Here is an 18,975-nt window from a genome sequence, read left to right as displayed (position 1 = left end):
TCGGCGCTCAGAGGTTATGAAGTCGGGTGGTCGGTCGATGGTGAGGATTATGGGGAGGTGGTCTGACCCCAAAGAGATGACGGCTTGCCAGGATACGTCACTCAGGAGATCAGGGGATGCGATTGAGATGTCTGGCGAGCTGCTGCACCTCCTCGTAATCCTAGTGGGGGCATCCTCATTCACCGTGCAAAACGTGGAGCTATCTATCTGCTCTGCCAAAGCTATGCCACGCTGGTCGTTGCCTAGGGGAGAATGCCATGACGAGTGATGTGCATTGAAATCCCCCAGAACCAGACGACTATGGCCAGATAGCAACCCACTTATGTCGGGGCTGTAGGCCTGGCCATTAATCGGGACACAGCTGCCAACTGGCGGTATATACACGTTGTATATCTCTATCTCGGCAGTACCAGACCTGACTGCACCTCCTCGTAATCCTAGTGGGGGCATCCTCATTCACCGTGCAAAACGTGGAGCTATCTATCTGCTCTGCCAAAGCTATGCCACGCTGGTCGTTGCCTAGGGGAGAATGCCATGACGAGTGATGTGCATTGAAATCCCCCAGAACCAGACGACCATGGCCAGATAGCAACCCACTTATGTCGGGGCTGTAGGCCTGGCCATTAATCGGGGCACAGCTGCCAACCGGCGGTATATACACGTTGTATATCTCTATCTCGGCAGTACCAGACCTGACTGCTACCCCCATACATTCCATGTATGGGTCACTAGCGTCAAGCGCAGGCGAGATAGGTCTATACTGCACGGAATGGTGTATAACGAAGGCCAATCCCCCACCTCCATTCCTTGAGCGATCCCTACGTAGCACATTGTAGCCGTGACAACTGTGCAAGCTGCAGGTGTTAGTCAGCTTTGTCTCCTGGATCGCTGCGACCGATATGCTCTTCCGACTCATAAAATCTACAATCTCATCAATATTGCCTCGCAGTCCATTGCAGTTTAACTGCAGGAACGATACATTTCCCGACACTGGCCTGGCAATAGTAGGGCTAGGGTGCTGTCTTTGCTTAAATTGCCGTACGGGAGAGGTCGGGGGGGTCACATAGTCCGACGACGAGGACGCCGAAGGCGACGACGGCGACGCTTGTGACCCACTGCTGGCTATGTTCGCACAGCACCTAGCGACATAGCCAGTATGACTATACTCCCGTAGCGAAGTAAGGCCAGAGCAAGAACGGAAATGTACCCATTCCAGGCACCTGTTACACCTCACCGACACTGACCGATGATGAAGGCGGTTCTGGCAAACGGAACAGAACCAGGGTCCGGGGTTCTTTTCAATCCCGGCACGGACCAAAAGCATACGGAGAAGGCACTCCGGGATGTGCCTCTCCCATGACGAAAAAAGACGAACACGTACACTGAGGCGGCAGCCCTTGCCGATGAAGATTCCATCGGGTCAATCCGGTACGTACAACCGGCTGCCATGGGATTGGGATTTTATCCGACAATATTTGGATACAGCTGGTATATATACCGAGCTCACGATTCAATTTCTTGGACCTTTAAAGGGCGCATTCAGTACTCGATTTCACTGAAAATTAGCACAGTAAGTTGAGTTGAGATTCTTGACATCCATGGCGAATGTGGCCCAGGTACGTTTGATATCTTAATATAATCTCCATATAGACCGATCTTCCGATTTAAGGTCTTTAGCCCATAAAAGCCGCATGTATTGTTTGATTTCGCTAACATTTTAAAGAAAGGGTTATAGCAGTTCACTTGACATCTTAAACGAATATTGTCCACATCGAAACATATTTAGATATTTTAGGGCCTTGAGCCTATGGAATGTGCATTTTTCCGATTTCGCTTAATTTTGTAAATTTGTAAATAAAGTACGCGTACGGCTATGTAGCGCACAAGACTCTCATGTCATTAAGCACTTGCAAAAACAGATTCGAAAACCACGGCCGGTCAAAAAAAATATGTTTTTATTTTTTTCTTTAAGCTTATTTTAGAAAATTCGGCTAAAAAAGACGTATTTTGTAATCAAAAAAAAAAAATTAAATTGGTTTTTAAATTTTTTTAAAATCGAATTTTATTGAGACATTTAGTACTGTGCAATAATTAGTGAGTAATTTCATTATGAATACGGTGAAGTCGTTAGGCTAGAGGATGTGTGCAAGACTACCGAACCTGAAATCATGAGCTCAAATCACGCGTAGAGAGAGTGACAGAGAAAACAAGTTAAAGCGTGCTAAGTTCGGCCGGGCCGAATCTTATATACCCCCCACCATGGATCGCATTTGACGAGCTCTTGCCACGGTATCTCTTTTTAGGCAAACAAAGAATAAAAGAAAAAAATTGCTATGTTATTGGAACAATATTTCAGCCAAATCTAGTAAGAATTGCGCACTTTAGGGACTGAAGAAGTAAAATAGGGAGATGGGTTTATGGGGGAGCTGCATTAGGTTATAAACCGATTCATGCCAGTTTTGACACGTATGTTAAAGGTCATAAGAGAAGCCGTTGTACAAGACCCCAGATCGGTTTATATGCAAGCTATATCAGGTTATGGACCGATTTGAACTATTCTTAGCACAATTGTTGAAAGTCATAACAAAACACCTCATGCAAAATTTCAGCCAAATCGGATAATTGCGTCCTCTAAAGGCTTAAGAAGTCAAAACCCCAGATCGGTTTATATGGCAGCTATATCAGGTTATGAACCGATTTGAACTATTCTTAGCATAGTTGTTGAAGGTCATAACAAAACACCTCATGCAAAATTTCAGCCAAATCGGATAAGAATTGTGGCCTCTAGCAGCTCAAGAAGTTAAGATCCCAGATCGGTTTATATGGCAGCTATATAAAAACGTGGACCGATATAGCCCATTTACAATCCCAACCGACCTACACTAATAAGAAGTATTTGTGCAAAATTTCAAGAGGCTAGCTTTACTCCTTCGAAAGTTAGCGTGCTTTCGACAGACAGACGGACGGACATGGCTAGTTCGACTTAAAATGTCTTTATTTTTAGCTTTGCTGACAAACTGGATGTGCTAATCACCGATTAATATGCGTTCATTAGTAACATTTCGATTTGTGAGGGTTACTTTGAAAGTAGTTAGCATGAGCCTAGTTAGGAATGATGTGCAAATCTTCGTTTAACTTGGAAAAATCCTTGAATAATATCAGATTTAGGACATCATCAGCATACATACATATATCTGTATAGAGGAGTATGTGAGCCGGGTTGGAAGGTCATTTATTTTACGTTGTTGTTGTGGCAGTGTGTTGTACATTGAGGCGGCAGCCCTTGCCGATGAAGGACTTCATCGGACCAATTCGGTACGTACAACCGGCTGCCTTGGGATTGGTCATTTATTTTATATGCAAATTTCTGTGTTTTTATATTTTCCGATGCTCCAAAAGACATGTGCATTTACATATGTTTCCGATTTCTTGTAATGATATACCCTACATTTGTTTGCGCCTGTTCCTTAATGGAATATATGGAAGTAAGTACTACAAATAATGACATGCTTGATGATGTACGCAAATTATTTTTAAAGAATTTTTTCACAAAAATATGAATTTGTATAAAAATTAAGTTTCAATGTATTTTCTATGAAAAGCCAGCCTTCCAAGCAGTAAGCTACCTGCAAAATTTCATGAAAAGTTTCTGTCAATACATCTAAAGAAATTCTCAGAATAATTGATGATATTTCTTAATGTGGTAGTGTGCTTTGAGGTCATACACGTATTGTACAATGAAAGAGACAAAAATTGGGTAATGTTTTTAGAGTTTATTCTGTGTGTGTGTGTGTGTTGGTTGTACTCACCCTCTAGTCATTTTTATTTACCTTTTATCCGCTATGGATATACAAGCAGCATGCATTGGAGTGGGTCAGTTCGAAGGTCTTTTCATTTTCAAATGTAAGATAATTTAGTCAAACCAGTAAAAATATACAGCGGTCAAAAAAAGTATTCATCATTAGCAAAATTGATAATAAATTCACTTATTTTGGGTAATTGAAGAAAATTTAAAGTAAACAAATAATGCAGTTTTATGCAATAGTTTATTTTTCGTAATATGTTTTAAAATAAATTCAAAAAATAAATTTAATTAGCGCAAAAAATGCAATTTTATATAATAACACCAAAAACAGAACAAAAAAAGTATTCATCATTGATGTGCTATCATCAAAGTCAAATTCAAATATTATTTGGGAATCCCCCTTTTCTGTTTTATTTAGTAAAGGAGGCTTTGCCCTTGACAGCAAATATTTAATTTCATTGAAAATATAGTTTTTGTCAAAATGGGTCGTAAGCAAAACGAGGTTTCTGATGAGGTAAAAGTTTTGATAATAAAACACCACAGGAATGGTTTAACTCAAAAAACTATCAGTGAAATATTAAATAGACCACGATTTACTATACAATCCATCATCAGAAAGTGGACAGAAACGAAAACTGTTGACAATAAACCAAGATCTGGTCGACCAAAAGCACTTTCAGTTGGAGATGTGCGTTGGCTAGTGCGGCAAGTTCAGAAAACTCCGAAGACAAATGCGACCATTCTTCGTAAAAACACTATGGAATATTTAGGGAAGGAAGTTACTGCACAAACAATTCGAAATACACTCAAAAGGCATAGTTACAGAGGAAGAACTGCACGTAAGAAGCCCTTTATAAATAAAATAAACCGAGTGAAAAGGCTAAACTTCGCAAAAATGTATGTAAAACAGCCCGAATCATTTTGGAAAACAGTCATTTTTGCAGACGAGAGCAAGTTTAATCTTTTTGGGTGCGATGGAAAGGTCATAGTGTACAGAAAACCAAATACAGAGCTTGAAGAACGAAACACAGTTGCTACTGTAAAACATGGTGGAGGTGGTTTAATGGTTTGGGGGTGTATGGCGGCTTCAGGAGCGGGAAATCTTGAAATTATTAATGGAGTAATGGATCATAAGTATTACATTGACATTTTAAAGAGGAATTTAAAAGATAGTGCTGTAAAACTTGGGCTTGGTAATAACTTTCAATATTATCAAGATAATGACCCCAAACATTCTGCTTTAAATACCAAGATGTGGATGCTGTATAACTGCCCCAAAGTCATTAAAACTCCTCCTCAAAGTCCCGACTTGAACCCAATTGAACATCTTTGGGAACATCTCGAACGCAAATTGAGAACGCGCAATTCTTCGAGCAAGAGTCAAATGCAACAGGTGATAATGGAGGAATGGACTAATATAGACCAAAATATAACCGCTAAATTAGTCCAATCGATGTCAAACCGTTTAAAAGAAGTTATAAGACGCGGTGGTCGAATAACAAAGTATTAATTTTTTTAAATTATGTTATTTATTTTTTTGTTTTTTTGCAATGATGAATACTTTTTTTGTTTAATTTTTTGTGTTCAGCTGTAAAATGGCCCTTTTTGTTCCAATAAATACTATTTTTTTCTTTAAAAACAATGAAATTGTGTACATATATATCACACAAGCACTACTGCATCATTAGTTTAATATGTTTTTATTCCAATTGTCTTTTGTAGACTTATTAAAAAAAAAAAACATTGAATGATGAATACTTTTTTTGACCGCTGTATATCTGTATAGAGGAGTATGTGAGCCGGGTTGGAAGGTCATTTATTTTACGTTGTTGTTGTGGCAGTGTGTTGTACATTGAGGCGGCAGCCCTTGCCGATGAAGGACTTCATCGGACCAATTCGGTACGTACAACCGGCTGCCTTGGGATTGGTCATTTATTTTATATGCAAATTTCTGTGTTTTTATATTTTCCGATGCTCCAAAAGACATGTGCATTTACATTGTATGTTTCCGATTTCTTGTAATGATATACCCTACATTTGTTTGCGCCTGTTCCTTAATGGAATATATGGAAGTAAGTACTACAAATAATGACACATGCTTGAAAATTTTTTGCTGTGATGATGTACGCAAATTATTTTTAAAGAATTTTTTCACAAAAATATGAATTTGTATAAAAATTAAGTTTCAATGTATTTTCTATGAAAAGCCAGCCTTCCAAGCAGTAAGCTACCTGCAAAATTTCATGAAAAGTTTCTGTCAATACATCTAAAGAAATTCTCAGAATAATTGATGATATTTCTTAATGTGGTAGTGTGCTTTGAGGTCATACACGTATTGTACAATGAAAGAGACAAAAATTGGGTAATGTTTTTAGAGTTTATTCTGTGTGTGTGTGTGTGTTGGTTGTACTCACCCTCTAGTCATTTTTATTTACCTTTTATCCGCTATGGATATACAAGCAGCATGCATTGGAGTGGGTCAGTTTGAAGGTCTTTTCATTTTCAAAAGTAAGATAATTTAGTCAAACCAGTAAAAATATATGTTTATCGGTTGAATCAGATTTTTCTTAGCTATTAAGGCCTGGTTATGCTCTCGTAAATGTACCGTAAATGTAAAGAGGTAATTATGCTTATTACAAAACGCAAGGCGTATTTAATAAGGTGGCTGCATTGGCGAATTGCTACAAAAAAGCATCTTTTTTGGGAACTTCATATGGCAAAATTTCTAACAGGGCGAAGAAAATTTTATTCGTGACATTTAGAATTTTCGGCAAATTTGCTTCGACCAATAAGAGCAAGAAATTTTCAAAATTCAATTTAGCTCTAGAGGCTTTTCCCACGAAAGCACCAAGATGGCAGGTTTAAATAGTTTTCGTGAGGTTAATGTTGCCGTAGATAGCAACCAAGTGAATGCTAATGTTAAAAGGCGGTATAATAAACGTATACTAACAAATGGCTCAAATAGGAGGATTGTGGTTCGAGCACAATCACCACAAGAAGGGGTACCATTTTTTGGCCCTTGGATATGTGGGATTTTTAGGTCATTCGAAAAGGACCGTTAAAGTTTGTTGGCTACGAGGATGACGTTGTCATCATGGTGAGTGGCCGTTCAGAGTGCATACAATATGCTGCCAAAATTGGGCAATGGTCTTAACGTAAAGCCCGAAAGATCAAGTTGGTACTATTCACCAATACTAGGTAACTTGGTATGTTCAGGGGACCTCTCCTAGATGTGATGGAGCTGCCGCTCTCACTACTGAAAGTCCGGAAAAGCCATTGCAATGTCCACGGTTTAACCTTACGCTGGACACATGGCGGACGTAAGCTTGATTTGTGGGAACGAGGAGGAGTCATAGACGGTTGAGCACCTATTGTGGGACTGCCCTGAAATTGCGAGAGTAGGTGCAGGATAATGTATACACAAACACCTATTTTCCTATTTAAATTATCTTCATGCTAAAGTCCTTTTGCCATTTTAGGGGGGAGGGTACGTCCCTCTTCCGATATCGACAAATTATATAGCCTATGTTTCCTTCCAGACCAACCTACACAATATGCGAACATTTTGAGAAAATCGGTTCTGCCGTTTTTAAGTCTATACGGAACAAACAAACCTAATGTGCCCATTTTGGGAGTTTTTGTGGGGGTAAGGTGACCCCCTATACTTTAACATGAATTGGTTTGAAAGATTCGTTATCTATTCCCGCATAATTTTCATTTGATGCCCATATTGAACTTATCGGTCCACTTTTGATTTTGGGTGGTGTTTTGAGGTAACGGCGGAGGGTTCGCCCCCTTCCGATATCAATAAACTCTAAAGCCTACTTCCCGACCATATTCGTAATCTACTCCCGAATACCTTTACTTTGAGCCCATATTGTAATCTACTCCCGAATACCTTTCATTGGAGTCCCATATTGTCATGATCGTCAAATAAACCTATTTCAAGGGGTTTTGGGGCTGGGATGGACCCCCAGGTACTTGGACCCAACTTTTATTATGAAATTCGTACTCTACTCTTGAATACCTTTCATTTGAATCCCATATTGTCCCGATCGGTCCACTTTTATTTTTGGAGTAAGGGGAAGGGACCGCCCCCCTCCCGATATCAAAAAATTATATAACCTATGTTTCCTTCCAGACCAGTCTACACAATCTGTGAAAATTTCAAGAAAATCGGTACAGCCGTTTTAGAATCTATACGGAACAAACAAACAAAAACAAATTGAAGCTGGACAGGGCCCGCTCCGCTGCGCCTTCTTTCATTCTCTTATTTTATCTTAGCTGTACGGGGTTTTCAAATATTTCGCCCCAATGTGGATATCATATTGGTTTTATACACCCAAATTTCTTTCATTTGAGCCTTATATAGCTATGGTCAATAAATATATCCGGTATGGCGGTGTTTTTTAGGGTGAGGTTCATACTCTACTCCCAAAAACCACACTTGAGCTACATATTGCTAAAGTCGGTATATATGTGTGGTTTAGGGGGAGTTATGTGGTGAGACGCCCCTGAAGGACTTGGCCCTTTTTGCCATAATCCACAAGTATGTCCAGTTTGACGGATATGTAGGGTGGGGCGACCATCCACGCACTTAGCCCTGAAAAATATGAGCATCGTGTTTTACTCTCAAATTTCTTTTATTTGAGCCAATTTTGCCATTAGTTTAAGGAGAATTTATGGGCTGAGACGATTTGGCCTCAAAATGTCTACCATCAAATACCTTTTATTTATTGCCATAGTAGACAAACATTGCCGGTTTTAAGGGAATTTAGGGGGCGGACCCTGAAATAATATCAGCATCGTGCTGGAACACGATTTTGTTTGAGACCTATAAAGTCAAGCATTTTGAAGGATCAATATATTTAGAGCTAGGGGTCTCGTTCAGATGCACACCAATTAAAATTTTTTTTTGGTTATCTACATTCAAAATCATTTTTGAAAGCTACCACTTGGGATACCACATTTTTAAAGATCCGCAGGTCCTCCCGTGTCTATCCCAATTTGAGAGTAAAAAGTGTACTCTGCTTAAGACCTTTTATTGGTGTCCTATTCTATCCTGTTCGGCCTACATTTATTTATTTTTAAATCCTTGTTTTTAAGTCCGATTTGTATTCTACCTTTAAATACTTTTCATTTGATACCAATATTACCCAAAGCGGCAAAAGTGTCCTGCTGGAGGGTTTTGGGGGGTGAGGAGGCCCCTCAGACACCAAGGAATACATTTTTATCTCAAATTTGTATTCTATTTTTGATGCCTTTCATTTGATACCCATATTACCCAAAGCAGTAAAAGTGTCCTGTTGGGTGGTGTTTTTGGGGGTGGGGGACTCCCCGACACTAAAGGTGAAATTTTATACCAAGTTCGTAATCTACTCTTAAATACCTTTTATTTGATACCCATATTGTCACAATCGGTAAACATGTCCGTTCGGGCGGGTTTTGAAATAGGGCGTCCCCCAGGGTTAGTTGACCCAAAAATTCCATACCAAATTCGTGTTTTTGGGGTACCATGAAGTGGCATACAAGATCTTGCTTAAATCTTTGCACGCATCGCTAAGATCTGGCATTTTCGAAAATTGGGTTAAGGGGGAGGATCCTTTCTAAACTTTACTTTTAAGTTTTGAAAATTGTTCAAATTTTTTCAACCGACACGAAAACGAAACGTAAAATTTTGTTTTTACTGAATTCTCTTTTCCGGTTACGGTCGACAGACGTTCGGTAATCATTTGTATGTGTATTCATAAGCCAAAACAAAATATTGTAGCTGACACGTTTTCCTACATTTACTGTATGTTTACGAGAGCATAGCCAGGCCCTTAGTATGAGCTAAACTACTGGAGCTCATAATAGGCAACTTTTTATAAGATTCCGCTCAAAATTTTTGCCATTGTCACAAATTTTTTGTTGGCAAAGAATAGATATGGATCGCGTTTGGTGGTTTTCTAATTTTATTATTTTTATTCCAACTGCCCAAAGTTCATACATATCACCTAGGAGTATACATAAGTGATGGATGGACAGATATCAAATGTTTGTAATTAGCTCCATTATCATTAGTAAATGTTCGATATGTTTTCCTACCCACTTAATGATGACATTAGATTTCATTACACATATGTTTGCACATCGGCTTTATCGTCATTGCTATCGTTTTATCATTGTCTTCCGAACGTAATACGATACAACAACGTGTTAATTGTTTGTAATTTGTTTTTTTTTTGCTTTCCTTCTCTTTTTTGGTATAGCGTTGGCGCCGCCGTTGGTTTACATTGAAACAAGGCGAGATACCGGAGCAATTCTGCCTCGAATACTATGCCGATCGAAAGTGTCGCAAATTGAAGGGTGTAATTGATTTGGATCAATGCGAGCAGGTAGATTGTGGCCTGCGATTGGAGAATCGAAAGCAGAAATTTCAATTTATGTTTGATATTAAAACACCGAAGCGTACATATTATTTGGCAGCGGACACGGAAACTGATATGCGTGATTGGGTGAATTGTATTTGTCAGGTGTGTCACTTGCATGACACAAAACAATCGCAAGGTAAGTCATCAGGTCAGTGTTTTATTGTAGACGAAATAATGAGACATCATTTACTTTTTGAATCATTTGTAAAGATGAAAATCGCACCCAAAACTTAGCCACCACGATTCATACCAATTCTTCGAATGACACCACAACCACCACCATTAATTCGTCTAGTGGAACCAATGTTGGTGGTGGCAATAATACTCCTCAAAGTTTCAACCATGATATTCTACGTAAACCGCCAAATGTGGTGGTGGAACAACAGCCTTTGACATCGGCCGCTGCGGCCAGCTGTAACCATCTAAATGCTACAACATCAACAAATGCCGCTGACGATAGCAGTAGGGCCTATGTGAATACGGAATACTCAAATCGTGAGACAGTTCTGTGCGATGTCCAATTCGAGAAGCAACAATTAGCGAATGTAGTCAACAAGCAACCGCAACAGCGACAGTCACAGCAGAAAACGCACCACCAGCAGCAGCAGCAGCAACATAACCGCCAACAACAGCCGCAAACGGCATCTTCGGCAGTTTATCTAAATACAGATATGTTTCAGGATTCATCACGTCTTGCTGTCAGTTCGAATGGTGTTGTACGCAAAATTCCCGAAAATCTGGTCATAAACAATACCCCATTGACGGATACTCAACAACACAGTGTGCAGCCTTCACCAGCTTTAAGTACAGCTTCGGGACCTTATATTCCCATAAGCGAATGCTATTCTGGAAGTCCGAAATTTTTGGTAAGTTTGCAAAAACTGTGGCGCAGAGGTTAGCATGTTAGCCTACGATGGCGAACGCCTGAGTTCAAATACCGGCATGAACATTACTAAAGTTGACTACATTTGTGAGGTATCCTGCCATGTGAAAACTTTTCTAAAAAGTGGTGTCACGCCGTTCGGGCTCGGCAGAAAAAAGTTGGCCTCTTATCATTGAGCCTAAACTTTAATTGCTTTGCACTTTTTGATATGCGAGAAATATCCCCTGTTTCTTAATGTAATATTCATGGCAAATTTAGTTTTAAAATAAACTGCAGTTGATTGATTAACGAAATTTCCAGATTTAATACGAATGCTACCCAAAGATCAGAAGAATTCCATCTGATTATAGCTATTTTTCTACATCACACAAAGTTTTGATAGACCAAAAATATCATGTATGACGCGTTTCTATTTTTTTGTATCAACATACCAACGAATTCATTACGAAAACGTGATATAAGTACCACACTACCACGCTCGACACCCTGTCTGCTTGCTTTTCATTTCCCAATGCATGTGTTTGTGTGTGTAGTGGCAGATTTTTTGTCTACTCAACTACAATATTCCCATGGCATACCCAAGTTCCGTGTATCTTTCGGAAGTTGTTTCAATGGCTTCGAATGCCAGACAACGGCAGCGGCTCTCGCCGTTGTTTCGAGCTTACAGGTTCGAATCCCGGTCGGGCTCCACCCAATTTTATTTCTCAAGTTTTTTTGCCCGTTAAGGCGAAGATAATAATTTTACAACTTTCATTTTTTTCTCTTTCGAGACGAGTTTTTTATGGTTGAAGTATATTGCAATGGAATAGTAAAGCCAGAAGATACCACAACACCAAACATAGTATGACGCGTTTCGATTCTTGTTAAAAATCTGAGGAGTGACCATTAATCCAAACATTAAACTCAAATTCGTGTTCCCGGAGTTTTACATATGTGAACCATATTGCATCTAAATTGCGGGTGCGCCTTAAACATGGTGCCTTTTCAACTAAATTTTTTATTTATCTAATTAAAAAATTATTTTGACATTTCGAAAATTGCAATCATTTTTTAATTGGATCAATTAAAAAATTAATAAGAAATTTAAAAAAATTTTAATTCTTTTTTTTCATTGAATTTTTTTTCAATCACCTTTTTCTAAAATTGTAGCTTATTGTATATTATAATTTTCGAGATTGAAGCAGTTTCAATTAAAAAGTTAATTAGTTTCGAGAATGAAACCGATTTTTATTTTTTTTTCCGTGTACTATCCATCAACACAGTGACAATATACGCCGCGGACCATAACCAAACGTTGTTGTACGAAAACAAAATCCAAATCGTTTTCAAAGAGTGCTTTTGCATTGGACAGAGCATCTCAGAAGCACGGGATAACTATTAACATCACACAGGCTGGAACATTGAGCTCCGATTTGTGTGGCTATTGTTGTTGTTCTTGTAGTTTGTTGTGTTCTATCTTTTGTCTGCTTGATTCTGTTAAGTGTCAAAACCCAGGAACTATGCGACTAAGATGGGGTGCGTCTACAGGGATCTGGGTCTGGCTGGAAGTTAAACAGGTGACGTGTATCGTGCGGTCCCTAGTTACAATCGGGACATACGTCTTGCATGTCGGCATTAATCCTTGCTCTGTAGGAGTTGAGGCAGATGCATCTGCCGGAACTTTATTGAGCCAGAACTACTCTGGTTTGCCGGAGGAGGTCAATTTCTTCAGGTGCAATAGGAGGCGGTCGTTCTCCAAGGACTACATTCACCCGGTAGCCATTTACCGCATCTGCTACCGTGTCTGCATGAAAGTTGTCTACACCTGCTGGATATGCCGCTTGATCCAGAGGTTCTCTCTTGTAACGCTGAACCTCAATCTCTAGATCATGCAAATCTACCTTAAGGCTTCTGGGCGGTGGATATCTATTCACAAGATGATGATTTGGATGGTCTCTGCGATAAGAGCCCAAAAGGTATTGCTTAGACAGCATGTAGTTATGTCTTCGCACTGGTAGGATCTTTGTCTCCTGATGAAGGTGGTCCACCTGAGAACTGAGGAGACAGCACGTCGCAGTTCGGAGGGCGGCATTCTGACAGATCTGAATATTATTCCACTGCGTGTCACAAAGTTGACGAGACCACACTGGCGCTGCATAAGTTACCACATACCGGCCAATTGCTTTGTACGCGGTCAACAAGGTTTCTTGGCCTGCACCCCAAGTGACTTGAGTACCTTGTTTCTACTTTTGACTTTATCGCAAATTGCTGTGGCATGTGGGGAGAATGTGTATGAGCTGTCAAATGTGACGTCAAGTATTTTGGGGCACTTGATGGTCACAGTCAGCTCAGTATTCACCTCACGCGTATTTGTAGTGAACAATGTGACTGAAGATTTGGTGGCAGATATTTTTAAGTTTCTATATTTCTATTGCTATATTGTAGCTATTTAACCTATCGCAGATGTAATCAATGGGTGGATGCCATTATCGTCCAATCGTCTGCATATGATACGATCTCTATGCACTCTGAAGGGGGTGGAATGAAGGATAGGTAGAGGTTGAACAGTGCCGGAGATATCACCCCACCTTGTGGAACTCCCTGTTTCACTCTACGGTGCTTCGACTTCTTATCCCTTAATTCCACAAATGACTGGCGACCACACAGATAATTCGCGACCTAGCGTTTTAAGCCTGGCTGGAGGGACGTGTTGGCGATGTCCTCAAATAGTTTGGCATGGCTGACCGTGTCGAATGCCTTCGAGGGCCGTAAGTGCGACGAGGACCGTCCTATCACATGGCCTGGGCTGATTGAAGCCACGGCAAATGTGTGCGTTGATGGCATGCAAAGCTGTTGTTGTGCTATTCAGTCTTCGAAATTCATGTTGATCCTCGGCGAAAGGAAATTATCCTATAAGGCTCGAGAGGAGTAATGCCTCAAGCACCTTTGCTACTGGTGAGAGAAGGGAGATCGGTCTGTACGACTCCCCCAAACTCTGGTCCTTTCCAGGCTTCAATAGTGGGATCACTCTGCCCATTTTCCAGACATCGGGAACTAAATATAAGAGTGTTCAAAGACAGGTTGAGACCAGTTGTAAGGTACTCAACTCCAGGTAGATTCCGATTCTTTAGCATCAGTGTAGAGATTCCGTCGGGGCCCAACGCTTTGAATTATTTGGCGCCACGGATGACATTTGTAACTTCGCTCACCGTTAATTGTGATGACTGTCCATCGGCTCGGAAATCACAGATACGACGAATGTCTCTCCTCCTAGCCCTGTCACTCTCGGGATGCACAATAAATTGATGGTTGAACTACCTGGCGCATCTCTTCGGATTAGTCACAGTTGCGTGACCAAGGTCCTGTCATCCCGTCTATCGGGGTTCGAGAGTAACTTAACAGTAGACCACAGCTTGCCTAAATCGCTACCTAAGTTACATTGCTCCAAGTGTTCCAGCCACAAATTCCTCCTATGTTCGTTGACTACCCAGTTTATTTCTCGATTCAGCTCGCTGGTTCGACTATAACAACGGTATGACTATAACAACAACAATCACATTATCATTTTCAGTGCATCGGTCAAGGTAATATTCATCGATTCAGAGACCAGTACCGCCACAGAGTCTGATACCAAACCAACACCTATACGTAAGCAAAGTTGAATGTAAATTGAGATTTTTCGTAAGCCTGATTTTTTCGTGGGACTGATTTTGTCGTGAGTTGTTATTTTTTCGTGAGTGGTGATTTTCTCATGAGTAGTTATTTTGTCGTAAGTCTATATAATTGTTATGAATACTCATTTTTTATTTAGTCACGGTCACACCGTCACGTGATTGGATTCTGACCTCGCACGCGAACGCTGACTCACGCACACAATTTTAGTCACAGTATTCTTAGTTTAGGAGGCACTCGACTAGCACACTCGGTTTCTGGCCGCTTCACTCGAATACCTTAGCTCCATTGTGTTCAATCCCATGGCAGCTGGTTGTAATTACCGCATTGACGCGATGGGTTCCTTCATCGGCAAGGGCTGCCGCCTCAGTGTACCGCACACTGCTACAACAACAACATTGTGTGTGTTCGTCATAGAAGAAGACTTCAAGCGAAGCGACCAGCAACAAACTAAGAAGATTGTGACAAAGAAACTTTCGCCGGTCAAAGTATGGTTCAGCGAGCCAATCCAGGCCACATCCAGAACACCAGAATGGCAAGAAGAATATTTGCCTAGAGGGATTCCAAATGCAAAATCTTCGATGAACATTCCATTAAGGAACAGGTGCAAACTTCTCAAATATCAATGAGTGCAGTCCGGTTCAATTTTAACCTCAATGATAAGGAACCTATTTTTTTTTAGCTGGGCCCGAACGGCTTGACACAGTGCGGTACCTTATTGGGGTGCAGTTTTTACATGGCGTAGTACCTCACAAATGTCGCCAGCATTAAGAGGGGATAACAACCGCTGAAAATTGTTTTCTGATGTTTCCGCCAGGATTCGAGCCCAGGCGTTTAGCATCATAGACGCACATGCTAATATTTGCGCTATGGTGGCCTCCTTAAGGGATTCGAGGTACGGAAAATTGTGTTCACCTATTTTCTTCCTATGTCTAATGCGACGTCAAAGACCTGACGTTGCAATGACTGGTCAGTACTCTATTAGCAATCTGAAGTCATCCTTTATTCAGTATATGCGATGTCCTGTTTCGCGAAATTCTCGTCCAGAGGGCCTTCACCACTCTACTGTTTCAAATAAGAGTCACATTAGAGGTAATAAAACACTTATCTGCGGTGATCCCCTAGTCACAATCTTAATCTTATTTTTACGCACATTCCGTGATCAGGCAGCCGTAAATATTAACCTATTCTATCCTCTTGCTTTGATCCATTTGTGTAGCTTTTCTGTAATTGACTATGACAGAACATTTGACTCATTAGCCGATCTTAGAATAGCGTTTCAAGCGCCTCGATCATCTGGGCTCCCTCTAAAATCTCTGACACCATTTGTGTAGCATAAACTACATATTGTCCCATGAGCATTCTCATTGAGGAACAGGATACAGGATACTTTACGATACATGTAGCATGAACTACCAGGTGGCAACACCAAAGTCTATCCAATTCATTCAGAAACCTCTTCCAATCCAATCCATCCATTCATTTTACTGTCGCCTCGATTATCCCGCGATGGTTTGACCCGCTTCTATCTTTTATCCACACTCCCATCGCCTTCTATCTCATAGCCGCAGTGGCTGCATTAGACCCATTTCGAGTCTACTGAGGCGTAAGTATGTATTGGTCTAATCACGCTCCTGTAGGGCCTGTAGATTATCCTCGGATTCAAGCATTATTTCGAGCCTACGGCTCGTCTTCCACCTTCTGTGAGAATTCTCAATACGCTTCTGGATGCGGCACTTCCAGTTCAATTTCCTATCTTATACCACTCCCAAATATTTGACCTGGTGGGATATCGAAATCATTCTGGTGAGGAAGCATGGTACCTTGAATTGGCCCACCTTCGTCTTCTTCGCTAAAAGGAAGATTTTAGTTTTCCCCGGGATAACGTTAAGAGCCCTAGCACAGCCGTATGACATTACCAATCAGCTGGCTCGGAATAGTTGTGAGCACCAAACAAGCTGGATCATTGAGTTTCGATCTGTGTGGTGTTCATTGCTGTCATAAAGAGCTTAGCTGTGTGCTACCGGGCGCGTCCACAGGTTGCGGATAGTGGAATGCTCCATACGAAGTAGCTGCAGCGAGGACAATCAGCGGTAGGACCGATCGCAGCGGGAACAGGGTGATCATTGGTTATTTAAAGACGCCAAAAACTCGCATTGTCATATCGAGCATCATAGCCATTCAGTATTTGTGCAAGAACCGGTCCGGGTGGCACCGGTTCTCTCTCGGACGCGCCCGCTAGCTTCTCGTGATAACGAAGAACACTACACAGATTGGAGTTCAAAGTTCCAGCCTGTGTGACTCTCATAGTTATCTGGTGCACATCCACGTTCGTGGGGGTCCTCACCCACCTTCCTTTCTGACATAGGCTGCTTTTATCTGAACAATTTTTGTTATTAAATGAAGAGTTTCCTTAAAAGAATTGAATAACAGAAAATCTTTTTAGTCTTTCCTAAATTGTCTCTATTTTTTCTTATTTTCAGTTAGAGGCAAATACTCATCCATCAACACCCTTAAATAATTTGGATCCGAAATTCTATGACACTCCGCGTAGCCATAATAATATTGGACTGAATTTGACCAATGTTCAATCATATTCACCGAAAATAACAAATTGTGGAACGGTAAGTCAACTTGGAATAATAGTTTATATACTTTGATGATGTGTTTAATGTGGACTTGAATAGAGACAAGCAGAAGTTAGCTTTTGTCCAAGCGTAGCGGTTTTTATTCAATTGATTATTTGCTTTTTCTAGCAGCAACCTGTAAATGTCTCCAAAAATCGCAGTCATAAATCCGATTCGGATTCCGAAAGCGTTTTCACAGATGATGATGAATGGGCACATCCCATGCCCCTTAGAGAACACATGGGTATGTCAATTTGTTATTGCTCTTCTCAACATTGTTTATATTTTTCCTAACATTACAAATATGTTCACAGATCGCAATACCAGACCATCCGATAGTTCGGTAGAAAATGAATCTTTTGTTTTAACCTATTCACAACGATTTTCGAAATTACCTGACGATGCTAGCAAAGAGCTAAAGAATATTACAAATAATAGTGCCCATAATTCCAATGAATGTTTGGAAAAATTAGCTAAAGTATTGAAAAATAAAAATAATTTAATATTGGACTTTAAGGACAATGAAAAGTGAGCAGCTTACCTAAACTTAGTTTGTCTCTATCTAATACAGATATTTTTTGACAATTCAACAGATCATCAACACGAGACATGCCACAATTTTCGGATACCGAAAATACTTCACCTGCCATTATAGGACCCAGAGATGCTCGCTCTGTGGTAGATGAGAGCTATGACATACCACGTTCCCACCAATTGCCCTATTGCAATATGGCAAATATAATGGACAAAATAACCAGTCCCGATGCAAATCCCATTGCAGCTTCAACACCAAATTTAATGGCTAGCATAGAATCGGTGCCCAGTTCACCCGCGTCGGTGATATCGCAATTGTCATCGAATGTGAGAACTTTGCCCAGACCGCATTGTTATACCAATGCAGCCCCTAGCAAAGTGGAGGGCAATGTTTTTCGTTACGATTTCGTTGAGCAAACTAATGTGCCGCCAGTCAATCGTAAATTAAAACCAAAATTAAGTGTAGAGGCTGATAAACCACCAGAAGAGGTGGCAGCAAAGCCACCCCAGTTAACGTCCCAGGTCGATCATTTGGCAAATCGTTTGCAAACAACACAAATACAATCACCAGCGGGACTGGTGGGTGGTGGTGTTGCGGTTGCCGCTAGTGGTAATGTGGTTGCTGGCGCTAAATCGCACACTGAAAACTATGGTGTATTTGTGGGCGGAGGATTTATTGGAACACCTGGAGCGCCAGATAATAACTTGCCGCAGAAACCACCCTCCGTAGATCGCAAAAATAAACCAAATGCTTATAAGGTAAGGCATAAAGTAAACATTTTCTTATTTGCCCATAAAAAATTGAATTTGATAGCATCAGCATATGGTGAATTTGGGATAAGTTATAAAATTACACAGAAAAAAACACACAAAGTCCGGGGGTATAGTCATTTTGTCTTCTCATATGTAACACACTGAAATATCCATTTCCGACCCTATAAAGCGTATATTTATATATATTCTTGACCGTCATAAAACTCAAAAGACCGAAACAGAATGAGCTTTTTTCTTGAGCGTTGCGATAAAAAAATACAACTCTGCAAACAAACAACACAGAAGCAA

The 18,975-nt window shown here is 40.5% G+C and overlaps 1 protein-coding gene across 4 annotated transcripts in view; it reads left to right on the top strand.

Moving 5' to 3' along the window:
- The window catches only part of LOC106090449 (protein daughter of sevenless), a 57,920-nt gene that overhangs the window by 28,471 nt on the left and 10,474 nt on the right, over positions 1–18,975 (top strand). For 3 of the 4 annotated variants that reach the window (XM_013256626.2, XM_013256623.2, XM_013256624.2), the window contains exons 3-8: positions 10,057–10,354; positions 10,429–11,084; positions 17,236–17,376; positions 17,509–17,623; positions 17,694–17,907; positions 17,973–18,672. In XM_013256626.2, the coding sequence (XP_013112080.2) occupies positions 10,057–10,354; positions 10,429–11,084; positions 17,236–17,376; positions 17,509–17,623; positions 17,694–17,907; positions 17,973–18,672 (2,124 nt within the window). The remainder of the gene's footprint in view (positions 1–10,056; positions 10,355–10,428; positions 11,085–17,235; positions 17,377–17,508; positions 17,624–17,693; positions 17,908–17,972; positions 18,673–18,975) is intronic. The other variant, XM_013256627.2, reaches the window with a different exon arrangement.

This window comes from Stomoxys calcitrans, chromosome 1 (genome assembly GCF_963082655.1).
Source record: "Stomoxys calcitrans chromosome 1, idStoCalc2.1, whole genome shotgun sequence".
Lineage (NCBI taxonomy): Eukaryota > Metazoa > Arthropoda > Insecta > Diptera > Muscidae > Stomoxys > Stomoxys calcitrans.
The sequence above is the reverse complement of the archived record's forward strand: the minus strand, read 5'-3'. Positions and strand labels throughout refer to the sequence as shown.